The sequence below is a fragment of the Mastigoproctus giganteus genome, chromosome 7 (assembly GCF_048544385.1).
Source record: "Mastigoproctus giganteus isolate SK-2022 chromosome 7, ASM4854438v1, whole genome shotgun sequence".
Lineage (NCBI taxonomy): Eukaryota > Metazoa > Arthropoda > Arachnida > Uropygi > Thelyphonidae > Mastigoproctus > Mastigoproctus giganteus.
Genome location: NC_143581.1, coordinates 74469414 through 74492134, shown reverse-complemented (window position 1 = coordinate 74492134; position 22721 = coordinate 74469414). Strand labels below are relative to the sequence as shown.

Here is a 22721-nt window from a genome sequence, read left to right as displayed (position 1 = left end):
CAGCCTATGGATCAAAATTCATCAATAATTTCTATTTCTGAGGAAAAAAACAGAAGCCACTGATGAAGCTGTTGTGTCTGAATCAGAGGAAGTTCCCCAGCACAAGATTAACAGCAGAAAATATTACAAAGGTCATTACAGTACCAGAGTAGTTAAAGACAATGCTTGGAGAAACAGATTTACTCTAGCATAGGGTTTTCAAGTCAACCAATTTTGTGGATGCTGCAGTGGAACCTTACATTTTGCATGAGCTGTTAAACCCAAATAGACCAAGTCGGATTCCTATTACAAGGAGACCACACTATTTCAGTCATAGAGGATTAATAGCCCCAGTCTTCAACATCAAAATGATCTAATTTATTATTTTAAACAAATAAATTTCATTACTTTTTACTGCAAAACCACACTTTTTTGAATTTCTGAGCTTCCACAACCCTCAGTCAGTACTCAGGACTCCACAGTTACTTGAAGAGAGTTTCAAGATAAGGGATGTTTCTCTGGAACTAATTAATCTCGTAAGCTGAGGCATCACAGTACAACTTTCATATTTGAAGTAAAGGCCATGGACCACAAAAAATAAACTACACATACAAATATATTAATAACTATTTCTTAAATACAATGATATGTACTCATACACATTTATGTTAGCATATATACTTAACATGTGTTAACTAATGATTCAAATGTCTCAATCAACTATCCTCTTGGCAAAACTAATCTTTTTTGCTACCTATTTTTCAGAAATTAGGAAAACAAAGTTCAGGAGAACAAAGTTTCAAAAAATGGGTAGCAAAAAGGCTATATTAAAATATATATGTAATAAATTGTAAATATATCAGTATTAATTAGTGTTCTTCTAACCTTAAGCATATGCCTTTAATTCAAGTTTAAAATTTTATACTTGACATATAAGCAGAACTTGAAATTTTAGTGATTTTCATCCCCATGTTCTATTCCCATTTATCAGTTTAAATCTAAAACGAATGCCTGCTTTAGTAGATTAGTTCTCACTATTGATGAGATCCCAGTCAGCTATTTCTTATCTTAAATAATTCACCAATCCTGGTCCTGACATTTCTCCACCTGCATTTTTCTTTAAGAAAAGTAGTTCCTCTCTCTAATACAAATTTTTACAAACCTCTTCAATTACTGTCTTTTGCACAGTTGTTACACTTCAGCATTCAGAGGCTTACATTACCCTTATATATAATAAACAGTGATAAAAGTTAAGCTTAGCAACTACTGATCTATTACTATACTTAACATAACTGCTAAAATTTCTGAACTCTTATTCTATATCTTAGTTTCTTACAATACAATACAATATTATTTTATCAAGAGATTTGTTTACAATAAATGAACTTGTTAAGAAAAGTAAATTTCTTGACAACAAGTTGTAATTCTTCATTTACAACAGTTTTTGCATACAATTTGTTCTTACAGAAAAGACAATGATGTCACTACACATAGTACATTCCACACTGCAAACAGGGATAGTAATTTTCTGCATATCTATTCTACTCTACTGTATCATTGTATATCAAAACTTTTCTTATTAGGAATTTTAATTTGGAGATAGGATAACTTCTTCTGAGCCTGAAATCAACACTAGCCAACATGCTGTTTATTATATTAGCATTAGCATTAGTAGAGGCATTTGATGCAAGAAAGCAAGCTTATGCAGCATCAGCCAAGGGAGGAAAAAAAAAAAAAAAAAAAAAAACCCACTTCCACTTCACCCCTCTGTTCATTCAAAATACCTGTCCAGCTGAGCCTTAAACCTATTTAGGCTATCAACTTCCACGACAAGGGATGGAAGTCTATTCCACCAACCAAACACCCGCTGGCTAAAGGCAAATTTCCTCACGTCTATCCTACATCTGTCTTTTCTCAATTTGAATTTATGCCCTCTCAGGTGATTATTCTGAGCTAGAGGAAGAATCCCATCAGCATTGAGCATGCTCACACCATTCAAGGCTTTATACACCTCTATCAGATCACCTCGCTGGTGCCCAGTCTCCAGACACTGTAATTTGCAAAATTTAAGCCTTTCTTCGTAAGAGCACCCCTTTGTTCCATTCACTAATCTTGTTCCCCTTCTCTGTACTCGTTCCAGCAGCTCTACATCCTTCTTGAAATGAGGCCTCCAGACCTGTATACAGTACTCTAGGTGTGGCCTGACCATTGCCTTATACAAGGGAATAATCACCTCCTTATCCCTGCTGGAAAAATTCCTGTATATCATTGACAATACTCCATGAGCTACTCTTGCAGCCCGTCTGCACTGCTCAGAGAACTTCATATCTGCCTGCACAACCACCCCCAAGTCCCTTTCATTCTCTACCACTGTCAGTGTAGTACCACAGAGTTGATACGTTGCTTTGGGGTTGCTGTTTCCCATGTGTAGTACTTTACATTTGTCAATGTTAAACTTCATTTGCCACCTCTCAGCCCATCTGCTCAACCTTTCCAGATCCTGTTGCAGCAGCATAGTGTCAGTAGTGTCCTTGACAACCCTGCCAACCTTTGTATCGTCTGCAAACTTGGACATTAAGCTTGATATACCATCATCAATATATCATTTATAAATATATCATTTATATTATATATTATTATATATCATTATATTATATATCATTTATAAATACAGAAAACAATAATGGACCCAACACTGAGCCCTGAGGGACTCCACTAATAACATTAGTCCACGATGAGCAGTGTCCATTGATTACCACTCTCTGTCTTTTCCCCCTCAACCACCCCTTTATCCATAGCAGCAATTTGCCTCCAATGTCACACTGCTCCAATTTGTGTAGCAGTCTTCCATGTGCAACAGTATCTAAAGCCTTTCTAAGATCCAAGTATATAATAACAAAGCTATTCCCTGTATCCAGTTCTTTTGTGACTGCATCATAGTATCCAATCAAATTGGTCAGGCAAGACTTCCTCTTAACAAAACCATGCTGTGTCCGAGATATAACTGAAGTCTTGTCTAAATGATCCTGCAGTGCTTCTTTAACCAGTGCCTCCATTAATTGTCCTGGAACAGAAGTTAAGCTCACAGGTCTATAATTACTTGTGTCAGCCTTTGATCCTCCTTTGTGAATTGGGGTCACATTTGCACATTTCCAGTCTATGGGTACCTCTCCTGAGTCCAAGGAAGCTCTCATAATTATGGCTAAGGGTTTGCTTACTTCCTTTGCTGCCTCCTTTAATATAACTGGATAGATCCCATCCACCCCGGGTGCCTTTCTTGTGTTTATCTTCAACAATTTCTCCTCCACTTTACTCCCAGTTATTTCAAGATTCTGTAGCTTACTGCTAGAGTTGAATACACCTCTGGCATTCCCCTTGCTGAATAACCCCTCATGTGTGAATGTCGATGCAAAATATTCATTTAGTTTGTTAGCTACCTGAGCAGGATCATCAACAGTTGACCCATCAATATCAAGTGGACCAATCTGATTCATCCCCTTCCTTCTAGAGTTTACATAAGTAAAGAACTGTTTGCTGTTTTTCTTTGCATCCCTTGCCAAGGATTTCTCGTAATCCGTCTTCGCCTGCCTAACCTCCTTTGTAACTTGGTTGCATATCAAATTGTATCTATCATAGGCTTATGTGTCGTGTTAATTTGTAAGTATCCCATGCATTTTTCATCTGACATCCATTTTGGCCTAAACTTGAACAATATTTCTTAGTTGGTAAGTAAAGCCTAGTAGCTTCCAAGATAAGTTCTTTGAATGCTTCCCATTTTGAATTTGATGATGGTAACATCATCAGTTGGTCCCACTGTATAGAATTTAAATACAGTCTCAGTCCATCGTAGTCGCCTTTACGGAAGCAATAACCCTTCCCTTTACCCCTAATGGTAGTTACCTCTTTGAGTAAATCCCACTTCAGCACACTGTGATCACTGCCACCTAGTGGTTCATTTATTTCCAAATCTATTCAGTACCCTAGGGTGTGGCAAAACAATTGCCTTTGGGTTCCTTAAATTAAGTGAGACATTCCTTTGTAGATTTGATTCTTCAAAAATAGTGTTAAGATTTTTCAAAAATAGATTTAACTTCAGTTTTTGAACTGGATAAAGTATTTTATATTTCAACAAGAACTGCTTTCTCTTATTCAGGTCATTCAAGGAGTTTGTCCCCATTAAGAGTTTCAAAATCCTGTTAATTAAGTTGTTTATTACTGTTATTTCCATTATATTTGCTTTTGCCCATACATTTACTAAGCCTCAACCTTCCTTCAACTTTTTATCAATAATGCCTTTTATTCATAGAAAATCTTGCCTTTAAAATCTTGCCTTTTTCTCTCATTTCCTGTGAACTAATCTGGACAAAGGAAATCAAATCCATTCCCTAATACTTGATATTTTGCATGCATTTGACTTTAATAACTTAATTTTCTAGCAAGCACATAAATTCAAGTAGGAAGGCCTACTTGAATATAAATCAAGTAGCATATAAATCCAGTAGGAAGGCCTTACTTCCCCCCTTCCTTTACTGGTTTGTTTGATTCACTGCTTATCAATCATTAGCTATCTGTAATAATTGATGACACTTCATCAATTATTGTGTGCTCCTCAAGGCTCACCCTTACGCCCACTTTTATTTATTGTTTACATTAATGATCTATCAACTGTCTTCTAACATTTAATGGAAACTTTATGCAGATGGTCTTAAACTTTATAAAGTTATTTATTCTTCAGCTCACAGCAATGAACTCTAATCCCATCTTGATTTTCCTTTCACTCTAGCTCAACAAAAATAACTTGTTTAAAAACTCTTTGCTTAAAAATTGCTTTAAAATTATGCACTAGTCATCACTCTAGTCTGATTATTATGTTATAAATTCTGTTATTGCAAGTACTAACACATTCAAAGAATTTTGAAAGAATGCTTTCATCCCTCTTGTCATACCATACGATCTCATAATGTGTAAGGCTTTCAAACTTCTCAGTTTACTGAAGCATTCTTCCTCAACTTTTAAGAGTGACAAAATAATTCTTCTCTATAAGACTTACACTTCCAGTTTTTGGTTATTGATATTATTTGGCCCCCATAAAAGTAATACTTTTCACGTAGGCCCGAGTGAATAAATTTAGGAATTTAATAAATTTTGAAATCAAATTTATTAAATTCCTATACTGTTAAAACTATGAAACATTTTACCATCATTTCAGAATTGTCTCTCTGCTCTCCAAATGACAATTCCAAATGACAATTTATGATAATGATAATAAATGTGACTATCAGTACAAAAATAATGGAAGTTATTGAGATATTCTTTTGTTTTGAAGAACCCAAGTTTTATCCCTTTTTTTTTTTTTTTTTTTTTTTTTATTATATATATCAGCTTGTGTGTGTGTGTGTCCGTCTCAAGCAAGGTAGAAGAAAAGTAAACTTAATACAAACCAGTTCACTGTTGCAGAAAAGTGGAGTTTACTAAATTTTGCATTCTGTCTGCAGCTGGGAATAAATGCATTCATGACAGTTCACTTCCCTAATTTGCTACATAAGTTATCAAATGCTGCAGATCCACCATTTGAGAAATTCACATCAATAGGAAGAAGCTACTACTATAAGATCAACTTACATAAGAGTATTTCCTGACATTCTATTCTCATCTGAATTTTTCAGGAATGCAGTTATTTTTATATTTGGATTTTTTTTTCCTCTTTTTTCATCGGAGGGCTGCATATAGACCTTTACTTGAATGAAGGATTATGATTCCAGAAGTCTGTAACTAAATCTTTTTTTTTTCCCCTTCATTAAAGCCTTAAAAATTTAATCAAGCCTCATTGCCAGTCACATCAATCAGATTTTTAAAAATTACTTTAAAGAATGTCTTGCATATTCTGATTTTTTAAAAATTATTTTGAGCTGACTTTATACACACTTTTAGTTTTTTCTAGCAGTTGCCACACACAAAAGCTTGTTACCATTTAGAAATTTAGGAGTGCTAAAGTGGTCACCCCTATCAGTTATTTGTAAGGGTAAAAGAGGCAAATTTGAGAGAGTCAATGTTATCAATTTAGTTAAGCTCATTTTAAAAACCTTCTCAAAGCAATATATAATACAAAAAACAAAAATTAAGATATTTCTCACTTTAAGTTTTAAAGCAATTATGTTATCAACAAAGCTAAAAGTCACATTATTTTCTTTCACAATAATATGACTAATATCTTGTATTGAATAAGCAAGCAAACAAACCTAAAAGTTGTGCACATGGAAGTATTAACAAATAAAGACAAAAAATAAAAGGGACAGTTATGTGTAAAGATTTATTCAAATATTTAAATTAACAATTAAAATAACTTGTCTTCATTAAATTACACCAATTTACTAAAAATGATGTTAAGCAATTTGTTAATTCATGCTTACTTTTTACGAATGTGGATCCATGTGTGGGATGCCACCCAAATAAGTACAGTGAAAAGGAGGCCTGCTCCAGCTGCTGAAACTAACATGAAAGCTGTGCCTTCTCTAATAATATAAAATGATATTTTTAAAATGAGTGCCAAATGACTAATATATATATATAGATATATAACACACAATAACCAAAAATAAAGATATACAGAACAAATTAAGTACTATTTCAATGACTTATCTATATCTCTCAAGTTTACATTTTCTTGGAGAAACTACACTTGCAGGCTATATGTTATCTGCCATATATTAGAGCGAGAATCAGTTTATCATTACAAATTATTCTAACAGGAACAGTTTTCAGAATGAGTATCCTGAATATGCGTGGCTCCCTGTAGTGGGTTTTTTAATGAAATTTTAAGTTTTGTTTTTTAAAAATGGAAGCTTTAGAAATTAATATTTAAAACAAGTGTTTTGAATATTAATTCTTCTTATTTTGACTCGATTGTCATAGTTTAGTTCAACAAAATTGTCAAAAATGAAACAAGAATTTAAAGATAATGATAAAAATTCATTAAAAAAAAATCAGCATTAATTTTTTTTTGAAGTAATAATATCCTCAAAACTATTTATATATCATTTAATTCACTGCAATATATTGAAATTAACACAATATATCACTGCATTAATAATCTGCAGATAAAGGAACCACCAGATGGCAGTGACCACAGTGTACTGATGTCAGATTTGCTTAAAGATATAACTACTATCAGGGGTAAAGGGAAGAGTTTTTACTATTACAAAGGTGGCTACAGTGGTCTGACACAGTTTTAAATTCTATACAATGGAACCAACTGATTTTACCAACAGCAAATTTTAAATGGGAAGCATTCAAGAAATTAATCTTGGAAGCTATTAGGCTTTTCATACTAACTAAGAAATACTGTTCAAAGTTTAATCCTAAATGAACTAATGAGGCTCATCGCAGAGGGAAAAAAATGCATGGGAAGCATATAATTATCAGGCAACACAGAAGCCTATGGTAGATATAAACTAGTCTGTAATCAAGTCACCAAGGAGGTTACGCAAGTGGATGCAAACTATGAGAAATCTTTGGCAAAGAATGCAGAGTAAAAAAAAAAAAAAAAAGCAAAGACTTCTTTACTGTTTTTAGACTTCTTATATAAACTCTAGAAGGAAGGAAGGAAGGGGATGAATCAGATTGGTCACCTTGATATTGATGGTTTGACTGTTGATGGTCCTGCTCAGATAACAGACAAATTGAAGAGTATTTTGCATCTACATTCACAAAAAGGATTTCTGTAGGGAAGTGAAAGCCAGAAGCTTATCAAACTCTAATAGGGAGTTTAATGATTGTAATAATTGAGAGCAAAGTGGAGGAGAAATTGTTGAAGTTAAAAATCAGAAAGGCACCTGGGATGATCTATCCAGTTATATTAAAGGAGGCAGCAAAGGAAGTAAACAAATCCTTAGCCATGATTATGAGAGCATCCTTGGCTACAGGGGAGGTCCCCACAGACTGCAGATGTGCAAATGCATCATCATCAATTCACAAAGGGGGGATCAAAGAGTGAGACGAGTAATTAAAGACCTGTTAGTTTAATTTCTGTTCTAGGGGAAAATAATGGAGTCACTGGTAAAAGAAGTAATGCAGGATCATAGGCAAGACTTCAGTTATAGCAGTTCACACACACACACAGCAAGGATTTGTTAAAGAGAAATCTTGTCTGACCAATTTGATTGGATACTATGATGTGCTCCCAAAGGAACTGGAGGCAAAAAATAATTCTGATATCATATACTTGGGTTTCTGGAAAGCTTTTGATACTATTGCACATAAAAAACTGCTATACAAATTGGAACAGTATGGCATTAAGGGCAAGTTGCTGCTATGGGTAAAAGGTTGGTTGAGTGAGAGAAAACAGAGAGTGGTAATCAACGGACATTGCTCTTCATGGACTAATGTTATTAGGGGAGTCTCCCAGGGCTCGGTATTTGGCCCATTGTTGCTTTCTATATTTATCAATGATATTGATGAAGATATATCAGGCCTGTTAATGACAATATGCTATTGCAACAGGATCTAGACAAGTTAGGCTGATGGGCTGAAAATGGCAACTGAAGTTTAACATTGTTAAATGCAAAGTACTGCATATGGGTAGCACTAACCACAGAGTATGTGTGGCACTATACTCAAGGTAGGGGAGAATGAAAACAACCTTGTGGTAATTGTGCAGTCATATATGAAGTTTCATGAGCAGTGCAGACAGGTGCCAGGGCAACTCATGGGGTTTTGTCAATGATATACAGAAATTTTGCTACCAGGGATAAGGAGGTGATTATCCCTTTGTATAAAGCAATGGAGAACTACATACAGATCTCATAGCTTCATTTTAGGAAGGATGTAGAGCTGGTCGAATGAGTACAGAGAAGGGAAAGGGTGAGGGGAACAAAGGGAGTGCTCATACCACAAAAGGCTAGTTCTCCAAATTACAGCATCTGGAGACTAGGCACCTGCTAGGTGCCTAGCCTCCTCTTGCTGAGATTACACATTTGATGGGGCATCAATTCAAATTGAGGAAAAACGGTTGCAGAATAGATGTGCAGAAATTTGCCTTTAGCCAGTGACTGGTGGATTGCGGGAACAAACTTCCATCTGTCATTATGGAAGTCGATAGTTTAAATAAATTCAATTAAGAACTACACAAACTTTTGGATGGATAGGGATAGTTGAAATATGAAGAGGTTTTTTTCTTTTCTTTTATGGCTGATGCTGTATAAGCTGGCTTTCTTGCATCACATGCCACTACTAATGCTAATACTAATAATTTTTAAAAAATAATTATTTTACATTTTGATCCATGCTTTAAGTTCACATTTAATTTCTGAAGCACAGTTTAACAACAGTAAAAAGAGGTAAACTGCAGCCATTATCAATCCACTGCAGGATGGAAGCCTCCTCATCGATTCATGTTGAGGGAAAAATGGACCATAATCTACCATGCTGGTCCAGTGCAGATTGGCAGATCGACCATACTTAGCAATACAGGAGCTTGAACTCTGGTCCACTCAAAGAGTGCGTGTTACTGCTGCCCCCCTCCTCCTGACCTCGCAGCCACAGAGACCTCTAGGTTAGCAACAATACTTTCCTGCAAAGGTGGAGTAGTGGTTCATTAATTTCTGTATAAAAGCTTTGAACAGGTCAGGTGCAAAAGGCACCTAATTCGATATATAAAGCACTATGATGGATGGTGGCTAGGCATTTTAATGCACTTGATCAAGCTGAATCAGCTCTGTAGCCAGGTGAGCAGGAGCAGCAGTGCATAGCACATGCTTCTTGATTAGACCGGGGTTCGAGCCCCATGCCTACCAAATACAGAGGATGCGGAAAGGTCAGGGAATGACCACCGCATATCCCCGGAGCAATACGGCCTTAGTTGCTAATGCTCCTAAAAACCAAAACAACAACAAGGTGAATCATAAGCTAGAGCACCGTAGTCTAATAGAGAACTTATTAGGTATCTGTACAGGTGTAATACTATATAGCACCCCACGTTTTAGCTAATAAGACATTGAGAATGTTTTGTTTCTTCAGACAGGTAACATTAAGATTTTAAATGTGTGCTAAAAAATTCAACTTGTTATCTAGTATACTGCTAAAAAATCAAAGATTACGTGAAAAGGGATCATGTTATTAGCATTAGCAGAGGCATTTGATGCAAGAAAGCAAGCTTATGCAGCATCAGCCAAAAAAAAAAAAAAAAACCCACTTCCACTTCACCCCTCTGTTCGTTCAAAATACCTGTCCAGCTGAGCCTTAAACTTATTTAGGCTATCAACCTCCACCACAAGGGATGGAAGTCTGTTCCACCAACCAACCACCCGCTGGCTAAAGGCAAATTTCCGCACGTCTATCCTACATCTGTCTTTCCTCAATTTGAATTTATGCCCTCTCAGGTGATTTTTCTGAGCTAGAGGAAGAATCCCATCAGCATTGAGCATGCTTAAACCATTCAAGGCTTTATACACCTCTATCAGATCACCTTGCTGGTGCCTAGTCTCCAGACACTGTGATTTACAAAACTTAAGCCTTTCTTCGTAAGAGCACCCCTTTGTTCCATTCACTAATCTTGTTGCCCTCCTCTGTACTCGTTCCAGCAGCTCTACATCCTTCTTGAAATGAGGCCTCCAGACCTGTATACAGTACTCTAGGTGTGGCCTGACCATTGCCTTATACAATGGAATAATCACCTCCTTATCCCTGCTGGAAAAATTCCTGTATATCATTGACAATACTCCATGAGCTACTCTTGCAGCCCGTCTGCACTGCTCAGAGAACTTCATATCTGCCTGCACAACCACCCCCAAGTCCCTTTCATTCTCTACCACTGTCAGTGTAGTACCACAGAGTTGATACGTTGCTCTGGGGTTGCTGTTTCCCATGTGTAGTACTTTACATTTGTCAATGTTAAACTTCATTTGCCACCTCTCAGCCCATCTGCTCAACCTTTCCAGATCCTGTTGCAGCAGCATAGTGTCAGTAGTGTCCTTGACAACCCTGCCAACCTTTGTATCGTCTGCAAACTTGGACATTAATCCCAATATACCATCATCAATATCATTTATAAATACAGAAAACAATAATGGACCCAACACTGAGCCCTGAGGGACTCCACTAATAACATTAGTCCACGATGAGCAGTGTCCATTGATTACCACTCTCTGTCTTCTCCCCCTCAACCACCCCTTTATCCATAGCAGCAATTTGCCTCCAATGTCACACTGCTCCAATTTGTGTAGCAGTCTTCCATGTGCAACAGTATCAAAAGCCTTTCTAAGATCCAAGTATATAATATCAAAGTTATTCCCTGCATCCAGTTCTTTTTTGACTGCATCATAGTATCCAATCAAGTTGGTCAGGCAAGACTTCCCCTTAACAAAACCATGCTGTGTCTGAGCTATAACTGAAGTCTTGTCTAAATGATCCTGCAGTGCTTCTTTAAAAAGTGCCTCCATTAATTTTCCTGGAACAGAAGTTAAGCTCACAGATCTATAATTACTTGTGTCAGCCTTTGATCCTCCTTTGTGAATTGGGGTCACATTTGCACATTTCCAGTCTATGGGTACCTCCCCTGAGTCCAAGGAAGCTCTCATAATTATGGCTAAGGGTTTGCTTACTTCCTTTGCTGCCTCCTTTAATATAACTGGATAGATCCCATCCACCCCGGGTGCCTTTCTTGTGTTTATCTTCAACAGTTTCTCCTCCACTTTACTCCCAGTTATTTCAATATTCTGTAGCTTACTGCTAGAGTTGAATACACCTCTGGCATTCCCCTTGCTGAATAACTCCTCATGTGTGAATGTCGATGCAAAATATTCATTTAGTTTGTTAGCTACCTGAGCAGGATCATCAACAGTTGACCCATCAATATCAAGTGGACCAATCTGATTCATTCCCTTCCTTCTAGAGTTTACATAAGTAAAGAACTCTTTGCTGTTTTTCTTTGCATCCCTTGCCAAGGATTTCTCGTAATCTGCCTTCGCCTGCCTAACCTCCTTTGTAACTTGGTTGCATATCAACTTGTATCTATCATAGGCTTCTGTGTCATGTGTTAATTTGTAAGTATCCCATGCATTTTTCTTCTCTGCCATATGCCTCATTAGTTCATCTGACATCCATTTTGGCCTAAACCTTGAACAATATTTCTTAATTGGTATGTAAAGCCTAGTAGCTTCCAAGATAAGTTCTTTGAATGCTTCCCATTTTGAATTTGCTGTTGGTAACATCATCAGTTGGTCCCACTGTATAGAATTTAAATACTGTCTCAGTCCATCGTAGTCGCCTTTACGGAAGCAATAACCCTTCCCTTTACCCCTAATGGTAGTTACCTCTTTTGAGTAAATCCCACTTCAGCACACTGTGATCACTGCCACCTAGTGGTTCATTTATCTACAGATTCTTAATGCATGAAGAATCACTGCTGATAATCAAATCAAGAGTATTACTCCCTCTAGTTGCCTCCTGAACATGCTGATGTAGAAAACAATCATCCAATAAATCCACAAAAGCCCTGCTAGTGTGTGAGTAACCAGCCCCCAAATTCCAGTCAATATCTGGGAAATTAAAATCTCCCATTATAAGACTCTCTGATTTACTGGCCCACTATTTCCCTGTACAGTTCCTTATTATACTCATCAGAGTCATTAGGCCTATAGCACACTCCTACTCTCAATTTTGATCTCCGAATGCTTATGTCACACCAAACTGACTCAACACTGTACTGTCCAGCGATGTCGACTGGCTTCACTTCCTTGGTTTTTATGTGTTTCTTAACTAATAGCATAACCCCCCCCCTTCCTATCCTGTCTATCTTTTCTGTAGACGTTGTACTCCCCAAATTGCAGTTCTGCATCCTTTATATCTGTGTGACACCACGTCTCTGATATCCCAACAATATCTGCCTTTGATGTTTTGAGCAATACCTCAAATTCATCAAATTTATTTACTAAACTCCTAGCATTGGTGTACACACAAGTATACCTGCACCTGTTTCTATTCTTAGCTACCCTAACACAACCCATGTGTTTACTTGTACCACAATGGCTCCCAGCAGTCTCTGAAATACCATGCATCTTGTTTTTCAGGCTTCTGCTCATTCTAATATTCCCATGTCTTAGTTCTGCTTCAGGATAAGCTATGTTTTTTGCAGAAAATGATGTACAGAGAATGACTATCTATTATTCTTGTCCATTCATGTCTTGTTTCTATTTTATTCATTGCATGTTCTGAAAATGATATGAAATACTAAGATCATCAGCATATAATTAGTCATGTAGGTATCTACTGTTTCAGGCATATTTGCAAAAAGTGAATCCTTTCTTATTGTGAATTTATTTCTAAGTGAATCCTTTTTGCAATTGCAAAAAGGATTCACTTAGAAATAAGCCCTGGGAACTCCCTCTCCTTGAATATAGATTCAAGAAAGGGTATTATATATATTTTTATTTATTTTTTTTATGTGAACCCCAAACACGAGAGGTATTAGAACCTATAGTACTTAGTACCATGCTTGGGTTGGAGGTTGAGAAGACGAAAGAAGATATTTGTTGACATTGGACTTGAACTTCTGTAGATTGTAATTTTCAGGAAATATGTATGAAGGAAGGTTGTTCCAGAAAACGGCAGTTGAATGAATAAACGAGGAAGATGAAAAGTTGGTTCTGTGGGTTTGAAGTTGGGCAGTAAAGGATGTTGGCTGGTGGCGGCACATGTTCGGACTGTTTCGAAAGAGAGAGAGCGGGAATTATAGAAGCCAATTCAGAAGAACAGTGCTCATGGAAGTATCTGTAGAAGAGGCATGCAGCAGAAACAGTACGTCTATGAGAAAGCGAGTGGAGAGACTCTGTTAGAGGTGCCCTCTTCTGAATGGAATCAAGAAGCCTGAGAGAGGTTTTGGGGGCACCACCCCAGATGTGGGAACAATATTCCATGGCAGGACGGATTTGCGATTTATACAGAGTGAGCAGCTGTTTGGAAGAAAAGTAACGCCGAGAGCGAAAGAGAAAACCAAGTTTTTTAGATGCAGAGGAAGCAATATTTGTAATGTTCTTGTGCCAAGAGAAATTAGAAGTCAGGGTAATCCCCAAAAGAGATATATCATTTTGCCTAGAAATCGGAGTGTCACTAAACATAAGCATAGGAGCCGAAGAATCCTTTTTGCGAGATATAAGACAATACTGAGTTTTAGAAGGGTTGAAATCAACTAAGTTGTCTTTGTCTCCACTGGAGAATTACCTGAAGATCGGCATTTAAGGAATTGGTAGCAGATTTTCGAGAAGTTGAAGCTGATTGAGCAGGACAAGGTTCAAAATGGAAAGTGGAATGTAGTGTGCTATCATCGGCAAAACTATGGATAGGATTTCCAGTCAATGGAAGACGGTCATTAATATACAAGAGGAAAAGAGTGAGGAAAAGAACTGAATCTTGGGGGGTGGGGAGGGGGGGAACACCGGCATTAGTGGAGAAGTTAGAAGACAGAAAGCCATCTACCATCACCCTCAGTGAGCGATCACAGAGAAAACTGGATAACCAATTAATAAAAAAGGTTGGAAAACCATAAGATGGAAGCTTGTTTAGAAGACCTTTATGCCAAACACGATCAAAAGACTTTGAGGTGTCAAGAGCAACTACTTGTGTTTCACCGAACCTTTCCATTGAAGTAGTCCATAAATGGGTAACATAAGCCAGAATATCACCAGTGGATCGACACTGACGGAATCCATACTGGCGATCGTTGATCAGACGGAAGGTTTCTAGATAGTTTAAGAATTGGCGGTTAATTGATTTCTCCATTACTTTAGAAAGAGTAGAAGTAATTGCAATGGGACGATAATTGGATGGGAGGGATTTGTCACCCTTTTTATGAACTGGCTGGATATGAGCCAATTTCCAAGCAGAAGGAAAAACACCTTTGGAATAAGAAAGTGAAAAAAGGCAGCAAAGAATAGGAGTAAGTTCAGGAGCACAGGTTTTGAGAACAAGTGGAGAAATACCATCAGGACCTGGAGCTTTCTTAGCATAGAGATTCATCAAAATCCTTCTGATATCCTTTTGACGGAAGATCACAGGAGGCATTGAATGGAGCATGTTGGGAATGGTGGGAGGTGTTTTACCAAGATCATTAATACATGAGCTGGAAGAAAAATGGAATGCTAGCAGGTCAGCTTTATCCTTGGCTGAAGTGACAACAGAACCATCTGGTTTGGACAGAGGTGGGAGTAGAGATGGGCAAAAGTTGCGGCCAATAGCTTTGGCAAGAGACCAGAATTCTCGGCTACCATTAGGTCAAGAAGCAAGTTTTCTACTCTTAGCCTGTTCGAACTCTAGTTTGGACTGATTAATAACTGCTTTACAATTGTTGCGAGCTTTGGTGTAGGCAGAAAATGAAATTGAAGAATTAGAAACAAGCCAATTACGATATGCAACATTCTTCTCTTGAACAGCCTTAGCACATTTATTGTAAAACCAAGGTTTAGATAAAGGACGGGATTTTAAAGTGGAGTGTGGGATAAAGGATTCCATTCCTGCAAGAATTTTACTGACACGATCTGAGCAAACGTTGACATCAGAACTTTTGAAACAGTAATCCGACCATGGAAAAGAAGAAAAGAAGTCTCGCAGGTCATCCCATTTTGCATTCTTGTAATGCCAAACAACACGAGGTTGGGAATAGCCATGAGACAAAGGTTCCATTGGAGAAGAGACAATCACCAAGTTGTGATCTGAAGTGCCTAAAGGACCTCTCACTTCGACCGTGTACGTAGAAGGGTTGTTTGTGAGAAAAAGATCAAGCGTATTGGCTGTATGATTAGGATTGTCGGGTATTCTTGTAGGTAAATGAACAATCTGTGCTAGGTCATTATTAATTGCGAAAGCTTCAGTATCTCTCAACCTGCTGGGTCGGTGTGACTAGAAAACGGAAGCCAGCTGGAGTTGTGAACATTAAAATCACCAAGGAAAATTACCTCACTGTTAGGAAAGTTGGACTGGAGAAAGTCAAGTTGCAAAGAGAGGAAGTCAAAGAGCTCCAGGTGATTAATGGAGTTGGGAGAACGGTAGAGACAACAGATGAATTTGACACAATGAGGTAGAGAGATTCTGAACCAGAGAAGATCAAAGAGAGGAGATTCCAAATTGCCAAGTCTCTGACAGGGAATATCAGAACGGACATATGCACAAGTACCACCTTTGAGGCGAAAGGAATCATACAGCGAATAATTTGGGCATCTGAGATGAGCAGTAGTTGAATCAACTGATAACTGAGATTCTGTCAGAAAAAGTACATGGGGTTTGGCAGACTGCAAGTGGAAATGGACATCGTTGAGATTAGAATTGAGACCACGTATATTTGTGAAATGAATTAGGAAGTGCTTGGGAGGTTTAAATCTTTTCGTAGATAAGCTGGCTCTATTAGTTTGACAATTCATGGTGTATGCAATAGTAAGAAAAAGTGGGTGGGACGTGCTGTATGACTTAATGAAATTTTTGGATATGGCGTACACGTGGTAAGAATATACCCAGATCCTTGACATAATGTGGCCTCGACAATGCTCCTCGCATACATACTACTCGGACTTTCTCCAGTCACTATCTGGCAGAGTAGAGGTAGCAAGATTATACACTAGCTGATCCGGAAGCTTCCTAGAGAGTTACCAATAGGTTCGGTCCGGTGTACTAACTAGCGGCCAGCCTACGAACACCGTTTTAGAGCTGTACCCTCGAAATGTAAGGAATATTGGATCTCGCCATGACGTTCATCATAACCTCAAAAGTCATCAATCATACTGCATGATGGAAGAGATAGGGAAGGGTTGACCGGAACTTCTAACTTAAAAATTTTGAAACTGAATGGGCCTGTGGCACTGGTTTCCATGGTTTAGAAGAAGAGGAGAATACAGCAAAGCCAGTGGAAGCAGTAACTAACTAAATTTAATGTTTTAACGTGACAAGTAGCTTTCAGAGTAACGAACTCCTACTTTGAATGGGCCAGCAAGTACATACAGAAATGCAAACATGACATAAATCGTTAGAAATGGAATAAATCATACTAAATATGCTGTACATAATCAGAGGACTGGGAGAACACATACATGAGCACTCAGTCATTCACTAGGCCAGATCAGGTGACTGTTGTTGGTGCACGGCACGCATATGGGATTGCTGCAAGCGTTTGTCATGTCTCAACATTACTACTGACTCCAAAATTGGATGTAGTCGTGTACCTCTAGTGCGATTTAAAACTTTGTGACAGCTGGATATATAAAGACTCTAACCACAGGCAGTGATAGTAGTGTCGAGACTGATTGATCACCTCACTATCGCACCTGGAATTGAGGTCATGATGAGTTGACCAAAAATGTTCTGCAATTGCAGAGTGTTCAGAGTCACCCAGGCAGATGGATCTGTCATGTTCTGTGAGGTGGTCTTGAAGACGTTTGGGCTGAGTGTCCACAATTGGCGAGGTCAGCTTTTACTCTAGAAATTTCAGTGCGACCCTGTTGGCTCTCTCATTGCCGACATCGCAATGGAGGAGTTAGAGGAACACATATTCCCGAATCCACCGATACCAATCATTATGTAGTGCAGATATGTAGATGATATTTTCACCGTTATCTCCCGAGGTTCAGATGTGCCACTGTTAGAGTACCTCAACTCTAAGTGGAATTGGAAGCGAACGAGACACTTTCCTAGATGTTTTAGTGAGATGAGTGGGCTCTCATCTGGAAACCTCAGTATACCGGAAACCAATGTGCTGCGGGCAATTCACGAACTACAGGTCAGTCATTCACTAGGCCAGATCAGGCGATTGTTGTTGGTGCTCTCATTTTATATATTTATTACCCGGGCTTCTCAGACCAGATTTCTAAGGTCCAGCATGAGTAATGCATGAAATGCATACAACTTCCTGGCAGGAGTCTACGATCTCTGGTCTCGAGATTAAAAATGCCCCCCCCCCAAGCAGCGGTATTGTATACTGGATTACTTGCCACGATTGTGGCAGCTGCTATGTAGGGGAAAGCTCCAGACATCTTCAAGACTGCCTCGTGGAACATGACAGATCCATCTGCTTGAATGACTCTGAACGCTCTGCAATCGCAGAACATTTTTGGTCAACTCATCATGACCTCAATCCCAGGTGCGATAGTGAGGTGATCAATCAATCTCAACACTACTATCACCGCCTGTGGTTAAAGTCCCTAAATATATCCAGCTGTCAAAGTTTTAAATCACAGTAGAGGTACAAGACTACACCCAATTTTGGAGTCAGTAGTGTTGAAACATGACAAATTGTGGCAGCAATCCCATATGCACGACACACACACCAACAATAGTCGCCTGATCTAGCCTAGTGAATGACTGAGCGCTCATGTACGTGGTCTCCCAGCCATCTGATCACGTACAGCATATTTAGTATGATTTATTCCATTTCTAACGATTTATGTCATGTTTGCATTTCTATATGTACTTGCTAAAGAAGGAGTTCGTTACTCCGAAAGCTACTTGTCGTATTAAAACTTATTAAATTTAGTTAGTTACTGCTTCCACTGGCTCTGCTGTATTCTCTTCTTCTTTTAAAATTTTTGATTGAATTTCAGGAGCTGCTCATCAAAGGCTTTCTCTAATTCTAAGAAGGCCATTACCAGGCATTAATTTCTAATTTTTTCTTTTGCTCTGACAATTTGATCTAGTGTGCAGATCTATTTTTCCAAAATAGCCATTCTGAAGTGAGAAAATCTTCAGTGTCAAGAAGCCACACTATTCTGGTATTTATCATTTTTTATAGTATTTTTCCTAGGCACACAAATGGTAAAAGAAATAGGGTTATATATCCTCAAATAGGTAGAACCTTAATTTCAAGACTAAAAATCTGAGTTTCAAGGAGGTAAGGACTATGGAGTGGTGAGACTGTGTGTGTGTGTGTGTGTGTGTGTGTGTGTGTGTGTGTGTGTGTGTGTGTGTGCCATACACATAATGAAATTTTCCTTTGCTCTAGATTTTTTTTTTATACTTAATTTACGGTTACTATTATGGGATATTTACAAAATACGTTCCAGGCTTTGTTCTTATCATTTTTATTCTGTTATAGTTGTTATTCCAACAAGGCTTGGGGAGCATGTAGCCTGTTTGATGTTTTCATAATGGCCGATTTTGTGGCCTTTCACATTTGATTTGTTATGCAATTTACTGCAGAGTCTATTGGTGCAGCAAGTATATATTCTCCGTCAACGATTGCAAGTTGTCTGTATATGTCCCAATTTCCACTTAACTACTCTGACTGTACAATCTGGGGTAGTCACTGAAATTTTTAAAACTACCATGCGGCAATTGTTTAAAGAGTGTTCAATAACCTTTTTTTAATTATCACCCCTAAATAGCTTTTTTAGACTATTTTTTTTCCCAGTTGCCCCCATGAAATTTTAAACAAAAAAATACTTTATGTTTACTCTTTTTATTCAATGGGATCTCTGAGCCTGATGCTTCTTAGCAAAAAGTTCAATGTTCAATTTAATAGTAAATATTATTTTATTTTATTTAATAGTAAATTGAATTTAATTTAATAGTTAGTAAATTTATTTCTAATGTCTCCTCTTGAACATATATCAATTCTGTTTCTTTCCTTTGTTAATATTTTATTTACTGAACTAAAACCACTGTCAACCGCATAAGACATTGGAAAACAAATAACTACTTTGGCCATTTCAGACCACATTGTTGGATAAGCAATAAACAACTAAGTTTAGTTGTTTTTGATCCCCACAATTCAGCCATTCCACCTTTTTCGAATTTATATTTGCATTCTTTGTTACATTTTAATTCAATGAGTTCTTGAATTTCTTCACTAGCAGACCTGGCATCGCATCCAATTGGATCTAACATCCATGGCTTCACTTCAAAAGAAAATAAATCTGAAAAATCTATTTGTCATTTCACCTTTTAAAGAACACAAATGATCTGAATAATTCTTAAGATCATTCTTGGTGAGAGATTCATTGATTTCAGCTAACTCTTGCATACCATGAAATTGCTTTCAAATATTTCCAGTTTTTCAGTGAAGGCTTTTAATATGCATTTGCAGTCTATCACTGTAATTAATATTCCTTGAAGTGATACTTCATTAAGTTTTCGAAAAATCCAAGCCATATAGTATAAGTTGTTTTTGTGTTTGCTGATCTCTTTTGCTAAATCTGTGTCTCCTTTGCTTTCTAAAAAACTAATTGACATATCAAAAAGGTTTACAAATCTTGTTAGACAGTTTCCTTTAAAAAGCCGTCTAACTTTTGTATTAAAAGAAGCCTCACATACTGTTCTTTGTTATCAACACAATTTTCTGAAAAGGCGATCATATTTGCTATGTGACTATTTTATTGATGGTTTTAATAACTATACTGAGAGATTGATAATTGAAGATTGATTAACTGGACTAATATTTTTTGCAACCAGATGATGACAGTGCATTTCAAGAACTTCAGGACATAATTCCTTTAGGTGGGCTATAAAACCTTTATGTTTTCCAACCATGGGGGTATAGCACCATCAGTGCCACAAGATACCAACTTTTCCAATGGTACTTGTTTTCCATCAAACCATGTTTTTACAGCAGCAAAAATGGATGCGCCAGTACAGTCAGTTTCTATAGATTTTACAAACAACATATCGATAAATATTTGTATTGACGATTTATTGGAAACTCTACTGACTTGGTTGTCATGCCGGAGTATAAACAGAAAAAAATTTATTTATTTATCTTCTTTCAGCTTACAATCATCATCAAAATAATGAACATATGCCATTAGAAGGGCCTTATTGTAAGTAACTGTGGATTCATCAATCTGAAAAGAAAATTTTCTCGTTTTTAGTTTGTCAATTAGCTGCTCTTCAATGTTAACTGACATCTCATCGATTCATCTTCGAATTGAATCAATGCTCAATGGCAATGCTTTTAAAATACTGGAAGGATTTTGATGCATCACTGTTGAAATTACAGTCTCTAATATGGGTCATATAACAGTCTCAGTAACTGTATGAGCACTACCAGTTTTTGCAATGATTTCTGAAATTTTATAAGATGCAATCATTCCATCATCATTTGTTTGTGTGTTCTTCTTAAATAAGAAAGTAACTGTGCTATGTTGCTCAAAATTCTGTTTTAAATTATTTTAAATATTCAATATGTTTACCAACTTTATCAGAATGTTTCCTTTTTAAAAGATCTAAAAGTCTTGATGGTTTCATAGCCTCATTTGAAAAAGAACTATTACGCATAAGACACATAGGCTGTCTTGAGTTGACAGCCTACAAAGAATTAAATAATAAAATATAAAATATTTTTATTTAACTTTCATAGCCCATGTCACTCACAAAAGCACTATGAATCAAAAATAAACAACTTCCACAAGGAAACAATAAATCAATACTAATTGTCACTCAGAAAGTAGAAACAATAAACTGAAACATTTTCTCATCCCATCCATACCAAGGATTGCAGAGACATTACCTCTGAAAGCATTTAGGCAATTAATGCCTATGAAAAGCAAAGGTGTTGAATTAAATCACACCCACTATCTTCCTTTTATCAAAATTTCTCACTCACTCCTAATATAATATACCTATATGATAAAAATCAGTTGTCTCATGGAAAAATAAAACCCAAAAATATTAAGGAATAAGATGTCGTTGGGTAGGATCGAACTTTGGAGGGCCACAAATCATGATTTTTTCACTCCCAAAAAACCAATTTTTGCGATGTTGCTCCCATTGAGAATCCCTGGTTTAAAGGATCATCTTGGATTCTTCAATTAATTAATATGTAAACGATTGGGAAACATAACAGGCCAACAGCTGTGCTTGGTTCCTGTATGTAGATGAGTATATGCATATGTATTTAATGGCATTAGGTTCTGTCTATCAAGAAGTTTCTCAATACGTTTTCCTCACTTGTCCAAATTGAGTGAATCCTCACAATGGATTATGTCAATGTAAATAGACCAGTATGCAGATGGGAGGTGATAACTGACTAACTAGATCAAGTCCTGATACAAATAGTTTTATTTTATGGGTGATATAATGACTGTTATAGCAATACTAGCTATGATTTGGAGTAAAATGCTTTAATGACATTCACAGTGGAATGAGCTTGAAGGATCTGTGAATTGCTTATAACAGTGACATCGAGAATGTGTTATCAATTTGTTAACAAGCAGAATACTTGAGAAGAATATGAGTTAAGGGTCATTCCTGGTTAAAACAGTCTGTTACATTTTATCAAGGGCTTGGATAAGCCACAAAATTCCCCCCCCCCCAAGCATGCCCCTGTCTGTAGCTACATGAGAAGTACTGGAAGGTGTACAGTCCTTTGTATGAATTGTGTCATGTTTTATTTCTGTGTTGGTCTAGGATTGTCCTGAATTACGAAGCTATATATCATATATTGCTGTAGAAACCTTGACAGCTTCCTTGTAGAAATGTATCTATTATTTTTATTTTGAACGTCCTGTCTGTTTCCATGATGTTGAAGGTCTATAGCAATCTTGTTTTGTTTTCTCCTTTTTTTGTAGGAAAATTGGCTTGCCAATATCCATGTCATCCACTTACATTTTTGTTGGTTTGTCCTTTTTACATTTTGATTTTTGATTTTGATCCTTGATTTTTTTTTCTTTCAGGTTCATTGGCTTTTGTTATTTTCTGAGCAATATGCTACATTTCAAGAAGAATTGATATTGGGGTGTTTAATGTGAGACATGGTGCTTTTGTTGTTGGAAGTG

At 37.1% G+C, this 22721-nt stretch overlaps 1 protein-coding gene across 3 annotated transcripts in view; it reads right to left on the bottom strand.

Moving 5' to 3' along the window:
- LOC150083000 (protein tweety-like) overlaps nt 1-22721 on the bottom strand; it is a 472105-nt gene that overhangs the window by 61428 nt on the left and 387956 nt on the right. For all 3 annotated transcript variants that reach the window (XR_016547147.1, XM_090376971.1, XM_090376972.1), the window contains exon 12: nt 6390-6491. Coding sequence is in view for 2 of the 3 variants with exons in the window: in XM_090376971.1 (XP_090233097.1) it covers nt 6390-6491 (102 nt within the window). In the remaining variant the exon portion in view is untranslated. The remainder of the gene's footprint in view (nt 1-6389; nt 6492-22721) is intronic.